This window comes from Myotis brandtii, unplaced genomic scaffold, assembly GCF_000412655.1.
Source record: "Myotis brandtii unplaced genomic scaffold, ASM41265v1 scaffold793, whole genome shotgun sequence".
NCBI lineage: Eukaryota > Metazoa > Chordata > Mammalia > Chiroptera > Vespertilionidae > Myotis > Myotis brandtii.
In genome coordinates, this window is record NW_005371193.1 from 1561241 (window position 1) to 1578871 (window position 17631).

The window sequence follows — 17631 nt, forward strand, 5'->3', positions numbered from 1 at the left end:
GGAGCAGGCCTAAGCCAGCAGGTCGTTATCTCCCGAGGGGTCCCAGACTGCGAGAGGGCACAGGCCGGGCTGAGGGACCCCCCACCTCCGAGTGCACAAATTTTTGTGCACCGGGCCTCTAGTTTATTATAATGGAGAGAGACCAGGACAGGCTCATGGAGCTTACTCTAGTGGGCAAGGCTGACAGTAGACAAAGAAGCAGGGTAATTTCAGGCAGTAGGAGGTGCTATGAAGACAACAAAGCAGGGTGTAGTGTTAGTGTGTAATTGGGCAGAGAGTTTCTTTAGATTGGTGTTTGGACATAAAGAGGTAACTTTTGAGGTGAGTCCTGAATGAGGAGGAGGAGGTAAGTCATGTGAAGTGGAGTTAAGTCATGGAGAGAGGGATATGGTAAGAAATGAGACAAAGAAGAGTCTGGACTTGATTTTTAAATGCTAATTTCTAAGTAGATGAATGATGTGCTCAGATCTTAATTTAGAAAATAAAGTCTGATTGCACTGTGGGAGAGGGATTGGTAAGAGAGGAGCTGAAGGCAGAGCGGTGAGGTTTGGGGGCTGTTAACAGTATGCAGAGCCAGGACGATGAAGGCCTTGACCAGAGCAGTAGCTATAGGAATGGAGAAAATGGGATGGGCTTAATGAAATTTGCAAGTTAAAATTGTCAGTTAAAATTGGTCTCTATAGATGTAAGAACTCCAGAGAGACTGACTTTTCCAAATTCAGCAACTTGGTGATGCCATCAGTCAGTATAAGGAGCATAGGAGTTAGCTTGATGATACAAATAACATTTTATTTGGGACACAGTGAGGTGAAAGTGCTCCAGGATGAAGATGTCCAGTAGATAGAAAATATAGCTTTGAAGGTCAGAGTTCAACAGAACTGTATGGTTGATAGTTCAGAGTGGATGTGCTTGTGCAATTCAGTTTAGTTCAGCAAGCATAGACGACGGAAAACGGAAGAGAACTGAGCCCTGGGAAAACCAATGTTTAATAGTAAAGAGACAAGAAATAACAGCTAGAGAGTTAGGCAATGAACTGGAAGGGTGTAGGATGGTAAAAGCTATCAGAGCTGTAGAGTGCCTCAGACAGCCCAAGTTAAGATGGGAGTGAAAAGTGCCTACATTTATGTCCAGGGATGGATATAGTGGATAGAAGAGAAATTGTGATTTAAGGAAATAAAAAAGCAAGTGTGAGCTAACTTTTTCAGAAGATTTGGCAATGAAAGGAAGGTGAGGATGCATGGGAGAGAGCAAACTAAGGGAAGGATTTTATGGGTAGAGGATTAGGGATGCAGAAATGGCCATATTGATAGAGAAGGGTCCTAAAGGAAGGTGGCAGAGGCTAGTGGAGGGGTTTCTCTTCCTATAAGTCAGAATGAAAGCACTATGGGATGAATACAGTGGTTAGAAGCTAAAGGGGAAGGAAGTTTAGGTATTTATGCATGCCGGCCTTTATTTTCTAAGTTAGTGGTCAGTTCTTATTCTGCAGGGGTGGAGAGCAATATTGGAGTTTGGGAAATGGGGGGATAGAGTTAAGGTTTGGAGAGTGAGAATAGTTTCATTAGTAAGGAGCACACTGAACTCGGTTAGGAGACCTGGGCTCTGGCTTTAGTGCTTACCCGCTAGCGGTGTGATCATGGACCGTCAGAGCTTCTCCACGCCTGTTTCCTTTTCTATTAGGCCAGAGAATGGGGTTAGACAGGTGGTTTTCAAGCTGTGTTTTCTGGAGGGGGAAGATTGAAATTGAACTTTTCAAAACCACTGGACTATGTTCTAAGGTCCTTTCTAGCAATAACATTCTACTTAGCTGTTCTGGATATAATTATTTCTTCATAAATCTTATGGATCTCACTTTCAGCCAGTAAACTTGTAATTGCAGTATGCGTTCATATAAATTAGTGGTTTTCAGACTATTTTCTGGAATTGCCCATCATTCTATGGGGCATCAGAGTGGCTACTGGGAATCTGGGTGAGGTCCATGGCAAGGATTCAAGACTCCATGCCCCAGCACCCTGGTTATAGGTATATATTTAATTTGATAAGACTTTCACATCTTGATAGCACTTCCTATGTTGTTAGTTTTTTTGTTTTGTTTTTTTTAATCCTTACCCAAGGAGTGAGGATTCTCTTCCCCTCCCCCCGACAACCCCCCCCTCCCCGGCAATTTTTAGAGAGAGTGGAAGGGAGGGGAGAGGGGGGAGGACAGAGAGAGAGAAACATCGATTGGATGCCTCCCACTGGAGCACCAGCAGGGCCAGGGATTGAACCTGCAACTGAGGTACGTGCCCTTGACCGGAAATTGAACCCATGACCCTTCAGTCCACAGGCTGATGCTCTAACAATTGAGCAAAACTGGCCAGAACTATTTTTTATACTGAGGATCCACATAGGCTTTTGTTTTTGGTTTCTTTGGTGTAAGTCATTGTGGTTTTCATTCTTTTCTCTTTTTGTTTGTTTGTTTGTTTGTTTGTTTGTTTCAAATGACTAGCTAACAAATGTATCTAATACCTTAGGGGCAAACTCAGGATTAACATCCTTCGGAACTCTTAACAAGGGCAGAAAACTTAGTACTTGTTTATTTGATTTTCGACAATGATTTACAACAAAATAACAATTGAAATCTTAACATCTAAGCAATAATTCCCTTATCCAAAGACCTTCATGTTTTAACATTAAAAGACTAATCAATAAAACTAGGTATTCTGCTAAATTTAGAGGTGTCTGACATACGCTATTTCTAGTTCATTATATTGCAGGTGAATTTGTTGACGAAAATTGCTTTACTTTGATTTGAAAGGAATTTGTTGTGGAGGTAAAGCTATGGGAATGGTTGAGGGGAAAGTGACATATGGTCCCCAGGTGAACAAGAATATAATTATTGTCCTTGTTGAGAAACACTTGGAAATATAAATTTATTTTTTTCAATGTCATATTATACTCCCATAGACTATCCCTATTAATAACAAAGAGGTAGCCTTTCTTATATTTCATGCTCTGAAGATCTTATGTATTAAACTCTCCAAAGCAAATCTACTCCTCAACCTACTCCCTTCCCCTCCGGTCCCTCCAACACACACATGGAAGCTAGACCTAGACCCCCTTGGGATTTCCAGTTTACTCTGGACCAGCCCCTCATCCCAACCTTGGAGGAACAGTGAGTAGAAAGCACTCAGTGATGGCATATGTGAGGATTGTAAACAAAGTTTGTGTTGGGCCCCAATCTTCGCTGATGTAATTTTGGCTAGAGTGTCAGGAGGCCGATCAGCTGAAGTAACCAAAATCTCCCCTGAAAGAAAACAGAGCTGCTGCACTTAGCCGCCGAAGTGAAAAGCATGTGTGTCTCTGGTTCCTCCGGCTGCCACACTGTACTTAACAGATTTCCTGGTCTCCTACGGAGACCACCAGTCAGCAGTCAGGTGGGTTCTTCGGCGATGTCGCTGAGGAGCTGTGTACTGTGTGCGAGGATTTCTCCTTCCCACTGAACATCTGGGCTTGTCCTAGCCTGTCTATGCCAAACTCCGTTGGCCCTCACTCATTTGTTCTGGGCCTCTGCCACTCTCGTCTCGTAGTTGAGAAAAGCATGACCTTAAAATCTGGTCTCAAAAGTTCCTTTGTAGGATTTATCTATTTCCTGCTCTGGAGGCTTTTGCACACCAGAAATATTAGTTGCCATAGCAAAAGCCATACTTTTGCACTAACTGATAAGTATGTTCTTATGAGCCTCCAAGGCAGAAAAACTTTTCTACATTAATACAAAGACTCTTGTGAAGATTCAATATTTTTCCTGTCCATTCCCCAAGGAAGTTGTTTAAAAAGTTCAAAGATACATATGTGTGTAGGAAACCTGACTTTTCTATTATTGTTTGAGTTTCCCTTGTGGAAATAATGAGAAGATAAATAGGACTCTCCATTTCTAATTCTTTTAATAGAAAAAATCTCATGTACTGTTTTAGAAGGAATCTTTATTCAGTGACTATATGGTTTATGGGCTTTATTTTTCTTAGCCATCCTACTAGAAGGATCCTCAAAAGCCACTTTGAGAGAGGCAAGTACACGTTTGCTAGGCTTGCCATTCTGCCTCATAACGGTATGCTGTTTTGGATTTCTATAGCAAAGTGCAGGCCCGAATAGCATTCTCTGCCTATCTCCAGCATGTCCAAATCCGCCTGATGAAAGACAGCGGAGGTCAAACGTTCAGTGCCAGTTGGGCTGCCAAGGAAGATGAACAGATGGTGAGGCTCTTCTGTTGGAACTTTTTACTTTCCCTTTTCCTTTTCTCTCTCCCCTCCCTTTTTTTTTCTGTTAGGGTGAAGAGCAATATATTCTTCTGGTCAATGAATTATTTCAGATCTGGTGTATAGATTTCTCTTACTTTAATGTGAAGTAAGTCTTTGTTCTGGGGCCATATTCATCATACTTAGGGGTTGAGGGCATCAATTTATTTCATTTCGAAAATGGAAATTGACTGCTGAGTAGATGTCAGGTCCTGTGCAAAGCCCTTGAAAAGAATAACAATTAGAATCTTTTCTCAAGGAAGTTTATGTTTTATGAACTCTTGGAGGGAGTCACTATCCTCCCATTTTATGGATGAGGAAACAAAGACCTAGAGAAGGGAGGTAACTTGCCTGTTGCCTGTCCCACAGCTTGTATGTGGTAAACTGGAACTGGAACCCGGATGTTATAATTGTACACTATTTGCTCTTCCATTGTTTCCATGAGTCATAAGGCATTTATTTTTCTGTCCTCGGGTGTCAAGTTAGCTCTCTGAAAGTTAACGCTTTATCATAGGCCTTCTGAGAGTATAAACTCCTCCATTTTAACATTTTTTCTTTACTGGTTGTAACTTTATAAAATTCTTAGATTACTGGAAACAAACTTATGTAATAATTTTTACTGTGTATCAGTCATTTGAACATGCCTAGAATTTAATATTCTAGCAAGGTTTTTCCTTTTGGATCAGAATGAACTTAAGTTTCTTTGGCAAAGTCAGTGTTTATGGAAGAAGCTACAGCCCTTCCGTAGCCATTTTAACCACAGGGATCTGTCAACAAAAAAGAGAGGGACCTTTAAGTCTTAGAAAGTTGCATCCTTTGTCCGGCTCACTGGTGTCCCTACTGTAATTTCCAGTTCTCCACATTCAAGAGGCATACAGTATGCCCAGCTTATTATAAAAACATGATGGCTGTCTCAGAAAACAACTTGTGAATTTAAAGTAGTCACTGCAACCCAGAGATAAAAGCCTGTATGTTGTGAATAATCTCCCAGCCATCAGTGGAAAATGTTAGCTCTGCTCTTTCCAAGTGGAAAATTGAAACTGCCTTTTTGAGAGTCAGTTTGTCTGCTCCACTGTGAAAAAATAATGTTTTAATATAACAGCTTAAACCACCCTATAGTACAGGGAGCAGAGTAGAGCTATGAAATCCAACCCTCTAGCTATGAGGCTATTTCTTTATACTGGAATAAATTGGCACCAAAGGACAATGAACCAAAATCAAATAGAAAAAACCAAAACCAAGAAGAAGAAAAAAATAGCTCAGAAGAGAATAACCACTCAACTGTTGGCTTGGAATTCACACAGGATTTCTATTTAGGATCATCACTGCAAAATTTAATACCAGTTCTGTGCATTTATTTTTAAAAATATATCTAGGAAGCAAACCCTGACCCCTGCCCTGAGGATTGTGCAGTGGTCTTGTTTATGAAGAAGGTAGGTGTAGAATTGTCTCTCTGGTCCAGGTTAGGGTTAGAGGTTCTTTATCACATAACTCACAGAAGGCACATCAGTATACGGTTCCAACATCTGTCATCTTAAGGCAATTTTATTGTGTTTGGCAGAGGAGGGAAGGAACAGCAATCTTTAAGGCGTGTGACCTTGCAAATCTTTCTTTGAAGCATCTATGATGTTATGAATGATCTGATTGGTGTGTGTTCAGATGTCAGAATCCTTTCTTCCATTCAAGTGAGATGCATTCTTTCTTCCCCTGAATGACCCTCCACTGAGCTCTGCTTGCCAGTCCGTAATTCTAAAGAGTCCCTTATCCTTGGGACAGAAAAAAACACATCACCTTTCAAGCCTAGTAAGAGTTCTTTCTTTCCCTCTGTTCCCTTTCCTTCTGTTCCCCTTTCTCTACTGAAAGTGTGATTTTGATATTATCTCATACTGTTTCCATCTAGGGCCATGTCTTGGTCATGGTTCTTTCCATCTCCCGCCTCTTGGAAGCTCTGGGCATGGGACTCTATCCTCCCTCAACGTCCATGACACTATTTTCTCTTGGGTTTCTTTCTGCATTTATGATGTTTCTACCATGGGGTTGTGTGTGTGATCTGGGTAGTTTTTGTTTTGTTTATCTGATCCTCTCCTCCCCCCACTTATCTCTAAGCATGACTATTTCTGTATTCTTCCTCTACCTTCTCACCTTTGATATTTTCATCTGCTCTCATGATTTTGTTTCCACAACTTACCTTTGAATGCCACTTTCCCTAAATAGCTTTCTCTGATCACCCTATTAGAAGTGAAATCTGCACTTTAAATTGTTATAATACTATTTGTATATGACTTATGGTAGTTTTACAGCTATTGCTTTATTGCACAATTATCGATTTTGATTTTCCAATTGCCAGCTTATTAAGAGAAGAGAGTGCATTTCCTTTGTTTTATGTCTTCCTGTATCCTTCCTACACCTAACATGTTTGCTCTAGGTCTTACTTGTTGAAATGTATAGTTTGCTTTTTTCCACTTCTCTGTTGTATAATCCCTTGATAGCTTGTTTTCTGTTGCTTAGCACAATCCCTGCTTTCCCCCCACAATGACTCTTAATTCATAGGAGCTAGTGGTTCGTTTCCTCAAGCGAGCATCAGGTAACCTCCAGCACTCACTGAGGATGGTGTTACCCAGCCGACGATTGGCACTTCTGGAACGCAGGAGAATCCTGGCCCATCAGCTGGGTGACTTTATCATTGTGTACAACAAGGTAGGTGGTTTGTCTGTTAGCCTTTGCTTTAGATTGCCGGGCGCTGTCAGAAACAGTCTAGAAGCCTCTGTCCCACTGGGTGGCGAAGTCCTTCTCTTCTCTAGCCTCATTATCCCATGTGTGACTGTTACAGGGAGCAGAACCTCATTCCTTAACCCAGTTGGGCGGAAAGACTACTTATTTATTACTTCTGAGGGCCCCAGTGGCCATAGTTAACTCTTATCACAAGGCATATTCCTTTCGAGCACTGTTGTACCTGAGATGACTCCTGGGCTGTGTGAATTTGCATTGTCCGATGGTGCCTGTAGACAGTGGTGAATTGACTATTTGAGAGCTAATTTGAACTGTGGATTTAGTATAATTACAGTCTTCTTTCCTGAGAGAGTTATACTTTGTTCTCTAGAACATTTAACCAGTGGCATCATTTTACAATGAAGCCCAGGAAATACATTATTTGGTTAGATTACTTTGTAAAGCATCTTTTATCCAAGGGTCTCAGAATGCTTTAGAAATATATTTTTTTGCCTATAAAACATATGGTCATTTTACAAAAGGAAAAGCTGAGGCCTGAAATTCTAAATGGCTTTTTAAAAGATGCGTGGAGTGATTGGTGGTGCATTAACATAACTGAATCCATAGCCCACGATTTTTTCCAGATCTGTTCAGAATTTTGGTATGTCTTGTATAAATGAAGGATTTATTCAGTTTGGTTGCTGGTTGGTATAGGAGTATCTTCAAAGACCTATCTTTCTTCTCCCTAATTGTAACAAAATGCAGTCTCTGTTGTCATACTGTTGAAGCTGTAAGTATGGCCATAGACATTAGTAAAATCCTATCAAAAGCCCTTTTCTCAGTGGGCTCTGTGAATAGAAAGTAAAAACATGATAACAACTTACATTTATTCTGCAATTTTTATTTGGAAATTTCACAATGTTTCATGAAATAATGGCAGAAAGCAATGTATCATATCGATGGGTGGCAGAAGTCCATAGAGGAATTAAATGTCTTTACTAAGCTGTGAAACCAGATGATGACATGTGCATTTATCGGAAGTCGGTTTTATCTTGTTGTTTTTCTGTGGGGGTTGGGGACTGGGTAGGAAACAGACCAGATGGCTGAAAAGAAATCGAAGAAGAAACTTGAGGAAGAGGAGGAAGATGGGGTGAATGCGGAAAATTTCCAGGAGTTCATTAAACAAGCAAGGTAGAAGACATTTTTAAAGCATTAAAACTCTTGTTCCATCTTCCATATGCCCCATTGAATTCCCAGTATTCCCTTGTTCCTAACATATGGATGTGAGTAAAATCACTCTTAGAAGGAAAAAAAGAGTTTCTTAGACTTGGCCTCTCCATATCTCAGCCAGTTATGTTGCTGTTGTCATGGTTTAGTTTATCATAACACTGCCGCTGGTTATCTGGGCTGTATTTCTAGACAGCCTTCAAAGTACACATCACTCAAAGTGCTGAGAGAGCCCTTTGGAAAATTGAAGTTAGAGGCTTCTAGTGTTTACTGGATCTGAATTTATCCCTGGCCTACTGATGCAGAGATGACCAAATTTTGCCTACATTGAGTGGGTTGAGGAATTGGCAATTTCTCAGCACTGTGAGGGTTACGCCTAATTTATATAAAATAGAACAAGCCCTTCATGCTTAGGGTTAGTCTTTAGGGATTGAAAATTTTAGCATTTGGCTCTCTATCTTGATATAAACTAGCAGGCCATTTTGTCCATTTACAGTGTGTTTCCAAAGGAGGAGGTAACAAAGGTATTTATATTATGTATGATTTGTACTTAAAGGCTTTTGTCTAAAACAAAACAGACTTCTACACAACCACTTAAATAAAAGATAAACCATCTGTATAACTCCATTAATTAGTTTTCAACCATCAAAGTCACAGTGGAGAGAAAAGCAGTAGAAAAATCAACTCTGGGTTGATTTGTGAAGTTAAATCAGGTGGTGGTTTATCAGTCACCAGCATGGTATGATCTGTGTCTAATGCCTGTGCAGACCTAATCATAGACCTAATCATAGCCTCAATATCATGTGCTTAAACATACAGCAAACACATCATTTTTTAGGAGTTCATAATCCTGTAGTTATTTTGTTGACATTCTTGGGTCTTGAGTAATATGATTGATAAAGCAGGTATAGAAACAAAGCAAGAAACAGTTTGCCACATCAACATTATAAAAATAGAGAAGAAACAAACACTAGATCATGTTCACAAAATGGTTCTTTTAAAATAAAAAGATTAATTTCTAGTTCCTCCTAGAGATCTTAAAAATCCCTAAAATATAAAAAAGAAAAGAAAAAAGCAACTTTTAAAGAAGTGATGTATATTCCACTCCTTGACCTAACTTGGGAGTCAAAATGGGTTATATATACTATTAGCTGGGATATAGATTTGGAGATAAAGTATATTTATCACTGATTGTGGACTAAATGCTGATTGGGGGAATAGGTGCTAGTGTCAGTTCCTTTATTATGCTTGGGTGGTACATGGATGCCTTTGTCAGGGTTGTTGAATTCAAACACCTGCAGGAGTCAGGCGGGGAAACATAAATTGTGAAGTGGGCAGAGGCTAAGATAGGCGGTATAAAGCAAGCCTGTATTCTGACCAACCTTAACCGTTCCCTGTCAGTAACCTGTGAAGGCCAAATAAAACACTGACAGGCAGAGGCAGCCTCCGCCCTGGGTCTTTGGTAGTTACTTAAGCCTTTATCTTGTGCCACTTCAGAGACCTTAGGGTTCACCCTGAAATGCATAGACGCCATTTCCTAGGTTGTCACTACAGTGTGTGCTGAAGACGGGATATAGGTTCTTTGTGAGAATGCAGGAATATTTTGCTCATTTGAAGGCTTCTTATCTGGAACATAGCCAGGCTCCAGGGGAAAAATGCAAAAAAGCCATTGAGAGGCTGCTGTAGATGTTACAGAATCCATGTATAACACATGGACTGGAAGAATCGTAAGGGCTTTCATCGATTTCCTTATACTTTTATTTTGTGGGTATTCACAAGGTGCATATAATTTCAATATTTGAAGTGACCTAGAGAACATCTAGTTCATTCTCCTTCATTGTATAGATAGATGGTCAGGGAACTCTTCCAAGGTTACAGTGGTGGGTCTCCTTTGTGCTGACATAGACCAATGTCAGTGGCTCTTTTAGTGAGTATACCTCAATTATCCAGAAGTGGGGTGGGCAGACTATAAAGGGCCAGAGAAGAAATACTTCAGATTTGGAGGGCTGCATGGAGTCTTTATAAAGCATATTCTTTAAAAATATAAAAACCATGCTTGATTGGGAGCCATACGGAAACAGGCTGCTGGTCAGGTGGATCCCTGATCTAGAACAGTCTATAGTTGGTGGATCCCTGATCCAGAACATGGCTGTCCAATAGAACTTTCTGTGTTGTAGTTACTGATTACTTGAAATGTGGCTAGTGTAACTAAGGAAAAGAATCTTTAAATTTATTCATTTTAACTCTTTAAATAGTCACTTATAAGGTAGTGGCTACCATATTGGACAGTGCAGATCTAGAAAATTCACTGTGGAAGGAATAAAGCTTGAAACTTTTAGATTGCTTTACTTATATTGTATTTAACCATCTATTAGTCAGGAGTGTTCAGCTTGTCTTTTCATTTTCCCATTCTCCAGCTTACTCCATTTTTGTAATAAAATCTGGTGGGAAGATTTTCCAGAACAGCTTCCAGTTCTGACCATCCTTTCTCTCCTCATTGCAGTGAGGCTGAACTGGAGGAGGTGTTGACTTTTTATACTCAAAAAAACAAGTCTGCAAGCGTCTTCCTGGGGACTCACTCCAAAGGCTCTAAAAACAGCAACAGTTATTCTGATAGCGGAGCAAAGGGTGGTAAGTATGTTGGTTAATTCATGAAAAATAAGAAGAACAAGTGGAAAAATAAGAGATCTGCAAAGGAGAGCCAAGAATAATGTGCTGTCTAAGCAATGGTAGACGCCACGGTGGTGACATGTTACAGTGCCAGATGGGGGAGAAGGAGGCATTACATTACATTTTTGTGCTAAAGGCAGAAGAGGGACAGGAACTGATTTTTTTATGATAATTAACAGCAGAGAGCTTTTCAAGACAAATTAGTAGCCAACATTTAGTGATAGATCCTATTAATCTGCTGGACATGATCTTATTTTTTTACTTCCAAAAATCATATGGAGTAGGTGCTATTTTAAAACTTCTTTACAGATGAGAAAACGGAAGCCAAAAGAGACTGAGTAACTTGCTCAAGGATGCCCATCGCCATGCTGTGGGCCAGGAGTTTGAGCCTTCGCTTGCCTGACTCAAAGCATGTGCTCTTAATCTGTTTCTCTGCCTCTCCTAACGATATCTCACTTTTGTTACATTTTTTGCTTCCTCTAGCTCAGCGGTTCTCAACCTGTGGGTCGCGACCCCTTTGGCGGTTGAACGACCCTTTCACAGGGGTCGCCTAAGACCATCCTACATATCAGATATTTACATTACGATTCATAACAGTAGCAACATTACAGTTGTGAAGTAGCAACGAAAATAATTTTATAGTTGGGCCACAACATGAGGAACTGTATTTAAAGGGCCAGAAGGTTGAGAACCACTGCTCTAGCATATCATCACTGGGATAGATTCACTAATGACCCCCCAAATGTATCCATATCCTAGTCCTTGGAACCTGTGAGTGCTGTGTTAGTTTGCATGACAAAAGGGACTTTACAGGTGTGATTAGGTGATGAATATTGACATGGAGGGATCATCTGGTGTTATCCCGATGGGCCTGATATAATCACGAAGGTTCTTAATACGGGGAAGCAGAGGTGTTAGAGTCAGAGTTAGAGGAGATGGCGATGTAATGGCAGAAGCTGAGATTGGAGTGATGCTTTTTGAAGATGGATGAGGGCAATGGATTCAGGTGGCCACTGGAAGCTGAGAAGGACAATGAAACAGATTCTCCCCAATGTAAGATATAGTACTCAATAAACTAATTTTGTCAAGGAGTTAAATGGCAGATTCAAAGGTGGAGTTTTTTCCTGTTCTTTAGGCTAATATGGCAATGGCCAGGATAATTGGCCGTTTAAAATGTGAGTTTGTTTTCCCCAGAAAAGCAGTGTTAATGTTTTAAAAACTTTTTAGGTTCTGAGGCTAGTCCACAAAAGCCTATTTAGCTCACTGTATCACTGAATTATTCTATTACTAGACATTCTTCTGAGTTCAGTTCTCCTCTTGAGCTTTCTTAACTTACCTAAGTCCTGAAGCTAGTTTATTCATCTGTTCATTCACTCCTTCTAAATATTTTTATTGAGCATCTATTATGTGTCAGACATTGTGATAGTTGTAGGTATGCAGTGACCAGAACTGTCATACTCCTTCACTTTATGTAACATTTATTGTCTTTGGATGAAGTTGGAGGAATAAGTACAGGAAGAAGGTTGGTGGAAGTGTTGGGGAAGGGAGGCTCGGAAGTTCTCATATTGAGGTTGGGGTAGAGAAAAGTGTGTTAACCCAAGTAGGTGAGGGCCTAGATTGCAATTCAGAATATAAGTTCTCCCCTGGCAGTAATGGGGAAGCCCTAACAAAATGTACTGGCAGCATTATTCCTATTTGTATAAATGGGTCCTTGGGAATTCTGGAGTTTGTGTGTTAAGGACTTTATATAAGAAGATCTATACCTGTCTATACCTATCAAGAGTAATCAGAGGATGCCCTAGCCGGTTCGGTTCAGTGGTTAGAGTGTTGGCCCATGGACTGAAGGGTGGCTATTTTGATATTCTGGTCAAGGTCTCATAGCTCGGTCAGGGCACATAATCAATCGGAGGGGGAAATCTTGGGTGAGGATTAGCAAAAAAAAAAAAAAAAGAAGAACCACCACCACCAGAGGGGCAAAAGGAAGGCCTCAACCAAGGAAACAGCAATATGACATTTGCTAATTTCTGGACTCATTTCAAACATGAGCACACAAATGTGTGATAGTATGACCATGGCTGATGGAGAGGAGAATTCATATGTCCTAATTCTTTCATTTTGAAAGATGATCTGTAAAATGACCTTTCTTAAGTTTTTCTATGAGCCTAGCCCTTGAGAAAGATTATGGAATATTCCCCTAAGTATATGAATAGTTCTGGCTGTCCTTTTTCAGAATTCTGTGGCAGAAAAACAAACAAACTAATTTGAGTGGAAATCTATTTTATTAGAGTTTTTATTTTGTTGTTGAATATACTGATCAACCTATCTCAAGTAAACTCACTTAGCTTATTGAAGTAAAGCCAAGGAGTTTAAGATACAGAGCTATTGGAATATCTAGGTGTCCGGCCAGCAAATATCAGGGCTGTTCTTTCTGTCTTTTGGTGGTTGCCCTGCTCCATACAAATTATGGCCTCTTTGTTCCAGAGGGTCCCTCCGGCCTGCTTGGTCTCTTGTTCCCGTAGTCTGAGTTCTTGGCAGAGGCATCTGACTGTCCTTATTTTCTTTTCCAAGCATGTCCTAGCTTGCTGGCAGTCCATGGATGGCTGTCTGGGATTTAAATGTCTTTCCCTGGTTCCGTTAGCAGGAGCTGGGCTTTGGGGGTCATTGGGAATCATTTGATTGGTTGCCCACTCTAGAGAGAAGTGGGTCTGGCCATCCTTGGAAAAGTGTGGTTGAAATAGGATTGGTTTCTAGGGTTGGTTTATAGATGTTTTATATTTTTATAAACAAAATTGTATGTACTGACGCCCTAGCATTAGTAGGAGAGCCTAAGGTCAGTATTTTGGTCAGTATTTATCTTTTATTTCAGATCATCCTGAGACAATGGAAGACGTGAAAATAAAGCAGCCCAAACAGCAACAGGCAACAGAAATTCACTCTGATAAATTATCTCGTGAGTGCCTTCAGACTACGTAGACTTGCTGTTCACTGATAAATCCATAAAAGGGAAAAAGTCCTCAGATATTAAATGATTTGAGAGCAGGAGACATTACCCCAAAGAAGTTCCTTTTCTTTGTTCTTCCTTTTCCCTCAGAATTTCCTCTATAATCTACTGAGAACCTGTTTTCCTTCCAAGGAATTTCTCACTTTAGTGTTTAGAAATTCTGAGCACTTTTCTAGAAGGTTGAAAAGCAGAAGAAAGGTGTTAGCTGTCACTACCAGAAACTTTGTCTGATGCCCTAACATTTGTAAAACTTCTGCGCTGGTTAATGGAGCTAGTCCCAACTCCAGCTTTGAGAAAGAACTAAAAGCAAACTCTTTCTGTTGCCAGGTTATCTCCGCAGGCAAAATTTATTAAATTCATGATGAGTACTCACTAAAGTCTGTATTTTTCATGATTTCTGTTTCATGATAAGATTATGTTGATGCTTAAATATGTTTACTTCATGCTTTATTGTGATTATATGCCAGTTTTTCTTAAAATGATCTATTTTTTTGTTTTGTCTTGTTTTTGTTTTAATAGGACTTACCACTTCAGCAGAAAAAGAGACTAAATTAGTCTTTACAAATCCTTCCTCTGCTTCTTTTTCTGGTCCTGCTGCTAATCTTCTGCAGAAAGTTCCCAACAACCATTTGTCATCTATTATTACAACCTCTGACCTCGCACCAGGGCCTGGTCACCAAGCTTCTTTATCTCAGATTCCTCCAGCCATCCCCAGCATGCCTCACCAGCCAACAGTGTTGCTGAGCACAGTCCCTGACAGTGCTTCTCCCTCCATTCATCCTGGGACACAGAACGTACTAAGCCCCGCTGGCCAGCCACGCTGTCGATCAGGCAGTTACACCATTGGCCCCTTTTCCTCTTTCCAGAGTGCTGCACACATCTATAGCCAGAAACTGTCTCGTCCCTCTTCAGCAAAGGCAGGTGAGTGGGAAAATGAAAGGCAGCCTGCAGTGTCAGCTCCTCCCAGCCCCAGTAAGAAGAGAATGTCGTCTTTTCCCTTTGCCTTTTTTTTTTGTTGAAAGGTAAAGGACATGCTGTATTGTTCTGATATAACTAAGGAAGAGTCTTGCATTTGGTCCAGTGGCATTCATTCATTGATACAAAATAAAACAGAATTTCTTTTAGGTGCTGGGATAAAGAAATGAATAAGACAGGGCTTCTATTAGGAGCTTACAATCTAGTTAAAAGATTTCCCTGCCAGGCCAGTGTGGCTCAGTGGTTGAGCATTCACCCATAAACCACGAGGTCACGATTCAATTCCCGGTCAGGACACATGCCCAGGTTGTGGGCTCAATCCCCAGTAGGGGGTGTGTAGGAGGCAGCTAATCAATGATTCTCACCATTGATGTTTCTATCTCTCTCCCTTTCTCTTCCATCATGAAATAAAAAATATATATACATATACATGAGATTTCCCATCATAGATAATCATAGATCTATGAGTGTGCTATGTGCATTCTTTCTGATTCAAATAGTTATTCCTGACATCAGACAAATTAGTATTATTTTATTTTTTAATGTATTTAAAGTCAAGTATGACCTGAATAAATAACCAAAGAATTCTTAAGATAGGATATCTAATTTTATTTTATTTTTTATTTTATTTTTATTGTTGACATTATTACAGATGTCTAGGGTATCTAATTTTATTTATTTATTTATTTAGGGTATCTACTTTTAAATGAAGTAGACCCATTTTATCATTCAAGTTTTTCTCTCTTTTTTTTTTTTAATATATATTTTTAATTGATTTTTAGATAGAGAGTAAAGCAAAGGGAGAGACAAAGAGAAACATACCCCCTACTGGGGATGGAACCCGTAACCCGGGCATGTGCCCTGACCAGGAATCAAACCAGCAACTTTTCAATGCATGGGACAACGCCCAACCAAATGAATCATACAATTGGTGGTTTCTGTGAATGGCTTCTTTCACTTACCATAATCTTTTCATGACTCATCCATATTGTAGTATGTATTGGTATTTCATTTATTTTTATGGTTGAATAATATCCCATGGGATAGATGTACCACATTTTTTATCTATTTATTTCACTTTTTGGCTATTATGAATAATGCTTCTATGAACATTCATGTACAAGTTTTTGTGTGGACCTACGTTTCCAGTTCTGTTGGATGTAAGCTTAGGTGTAGAATTGCTGGGTTACATGGTAACTTTATAGTTCCTCTTTTTGAGGAACTTCCGGCCTGTTTCCAAAGGGATTATACCATTTTACCACCAGCAGTGTGTGAAGGTTTCAATTTCTCCACATCCTTGCCAACACTTATTATGTCCTGTATTTTTTATTTTACCCATCCTGGTAGGTTTGAGGTAGTGTATTTGTGTGGTCATCATTTGCATTTCTCTAGTGACTAATGATGTTGAGCATCTTTGCATGTGCGTAGTGGTCATCTATATATCTTCTTCGGGTAAGTGTCTATTCAAATACTTTGCCCATTTTAAAATTGGGATATTATCTTTTTGTTGAGTTGTAAGTGTTCTTTATATATTTTCAGGTACAAGTCCTTTGTCAGATACTTTATTCACAAAGATTTTCTCATATTCTGTTGGCCGTGTTTTCATTTCCTTGAAGCATAAAAGTTTTAAATTTTAATGAACTCTAATGTACATATTTTCTTTTCTTACTTGTGTTTTTGGTATCATATCTGGAAAAACTATTGCCTAACCCAAGGTTACAAAGATTTATACAGGGTGGGGCAAAAGTAGGTTTACAGTTGTTAGTATGGAAAATAATATAATTAATAAATAATATTACAAGAATAAGCTGTATTTCATGTACTCACAACTATAAACCTACTTTTGCCCCACCCTGTATAAATCTTTGTAACCTTGGGTTAGGCAATAGTTTTTCCAGATATGATACCAAAAACACAAGTAAGAAAAGAAAATATGTACATTAGAGTTCATTAAAATTTAAAACTTTTATGCTTCAAGGAAATGAAAACACGGCCAACAGAATATGAGAAAATCTTTGTGAATAAAGTATCTGACAAAGGACTTGTACCTGAAAATATATAAAGAACACTTACAACTCAACAAAAAGATAATATCCCAATTTTAAAATGGGCAAAGTATTTGAATAGACACTTACCCGAAGAAGATATATAGATGACCACTACGCACATGCAAAGATGCTCAACATCATTAGTCACTAGAGAAATGCAAATGATGACCACACAAATACACTACCTCAAACCTACCAGGATGGGTAAAATAAAAAATACAGGACATAATAAGTGTTGGCAAGGATGTGGAGAAATTGAAACCTTCACACACTGCTGGTGGTAAAATGGTATAATCCCTTTGGAAACAGGCCGGAAGTTCCTCAAAAAGAGGAACTATAAAGTTACCATGTAACCCAGCAATTCTACACCTAAGCTTACATCCAACAGAACTGGAAACGTAGGTCCACACAAAAACTTGTACATGAATGTTCATAGAAGCATTATTCATAATAGCCAAAAAGTGAAATAAATAGATAAAAAATGTGGTACATCTATCCCATGGGATATTATTCAACCATAAAAATAAATGAAATACCAATACATACTACAATATGGATGAGTCATGAAAAGATTATGGTAAGTGAAAGAAGCCATTCACAGAAACCACCAATTGTATGATTCATTTGGTTGGGCGTTGTCCCATGCATTGAAAAGTTGCTGGTTTGATTCCTGGTCAGGGCACATGCCCGGGTTACGGGTTCCATCCCCAGTAGGGGGTATGTTTCTCTT

General features: G+C 39.5%; 1 protein-coding gene across 1 annotated transcript in view; it reads left to right on the forward strand.

The window, feature by feature from the left end:
* The window catches only part of TTLL5 (tubulin tyrosine ligase-like family member 5), a 235864-nt gene that overhangs the window by 104704 nt on the left and 113529 nt on the right, over positions 1–17631 (forward strand). The window contains exons 22-27 of the mRNA XM_014531193.1: positions 4109–4229; positions 6822–6968; positions 8068–8171; positions 10711–10838; positions 13744–13827; positions 14398–14799. Coding sequence (XP_014386679.1) covers positions 4109–4229; positions 6822–6968; positions 8068–8171; positions 10711–10838; positions 13744–13827; positions 14398–14799 — 986 coding nt within the window. The remainder of the gene's footprint in view (positions 1–4108; positions 4230–6821; positions 6969–8067; positions 8172–10710; positions 10839–13743; positions 13828–14397; positions 14800–17631) is intronic.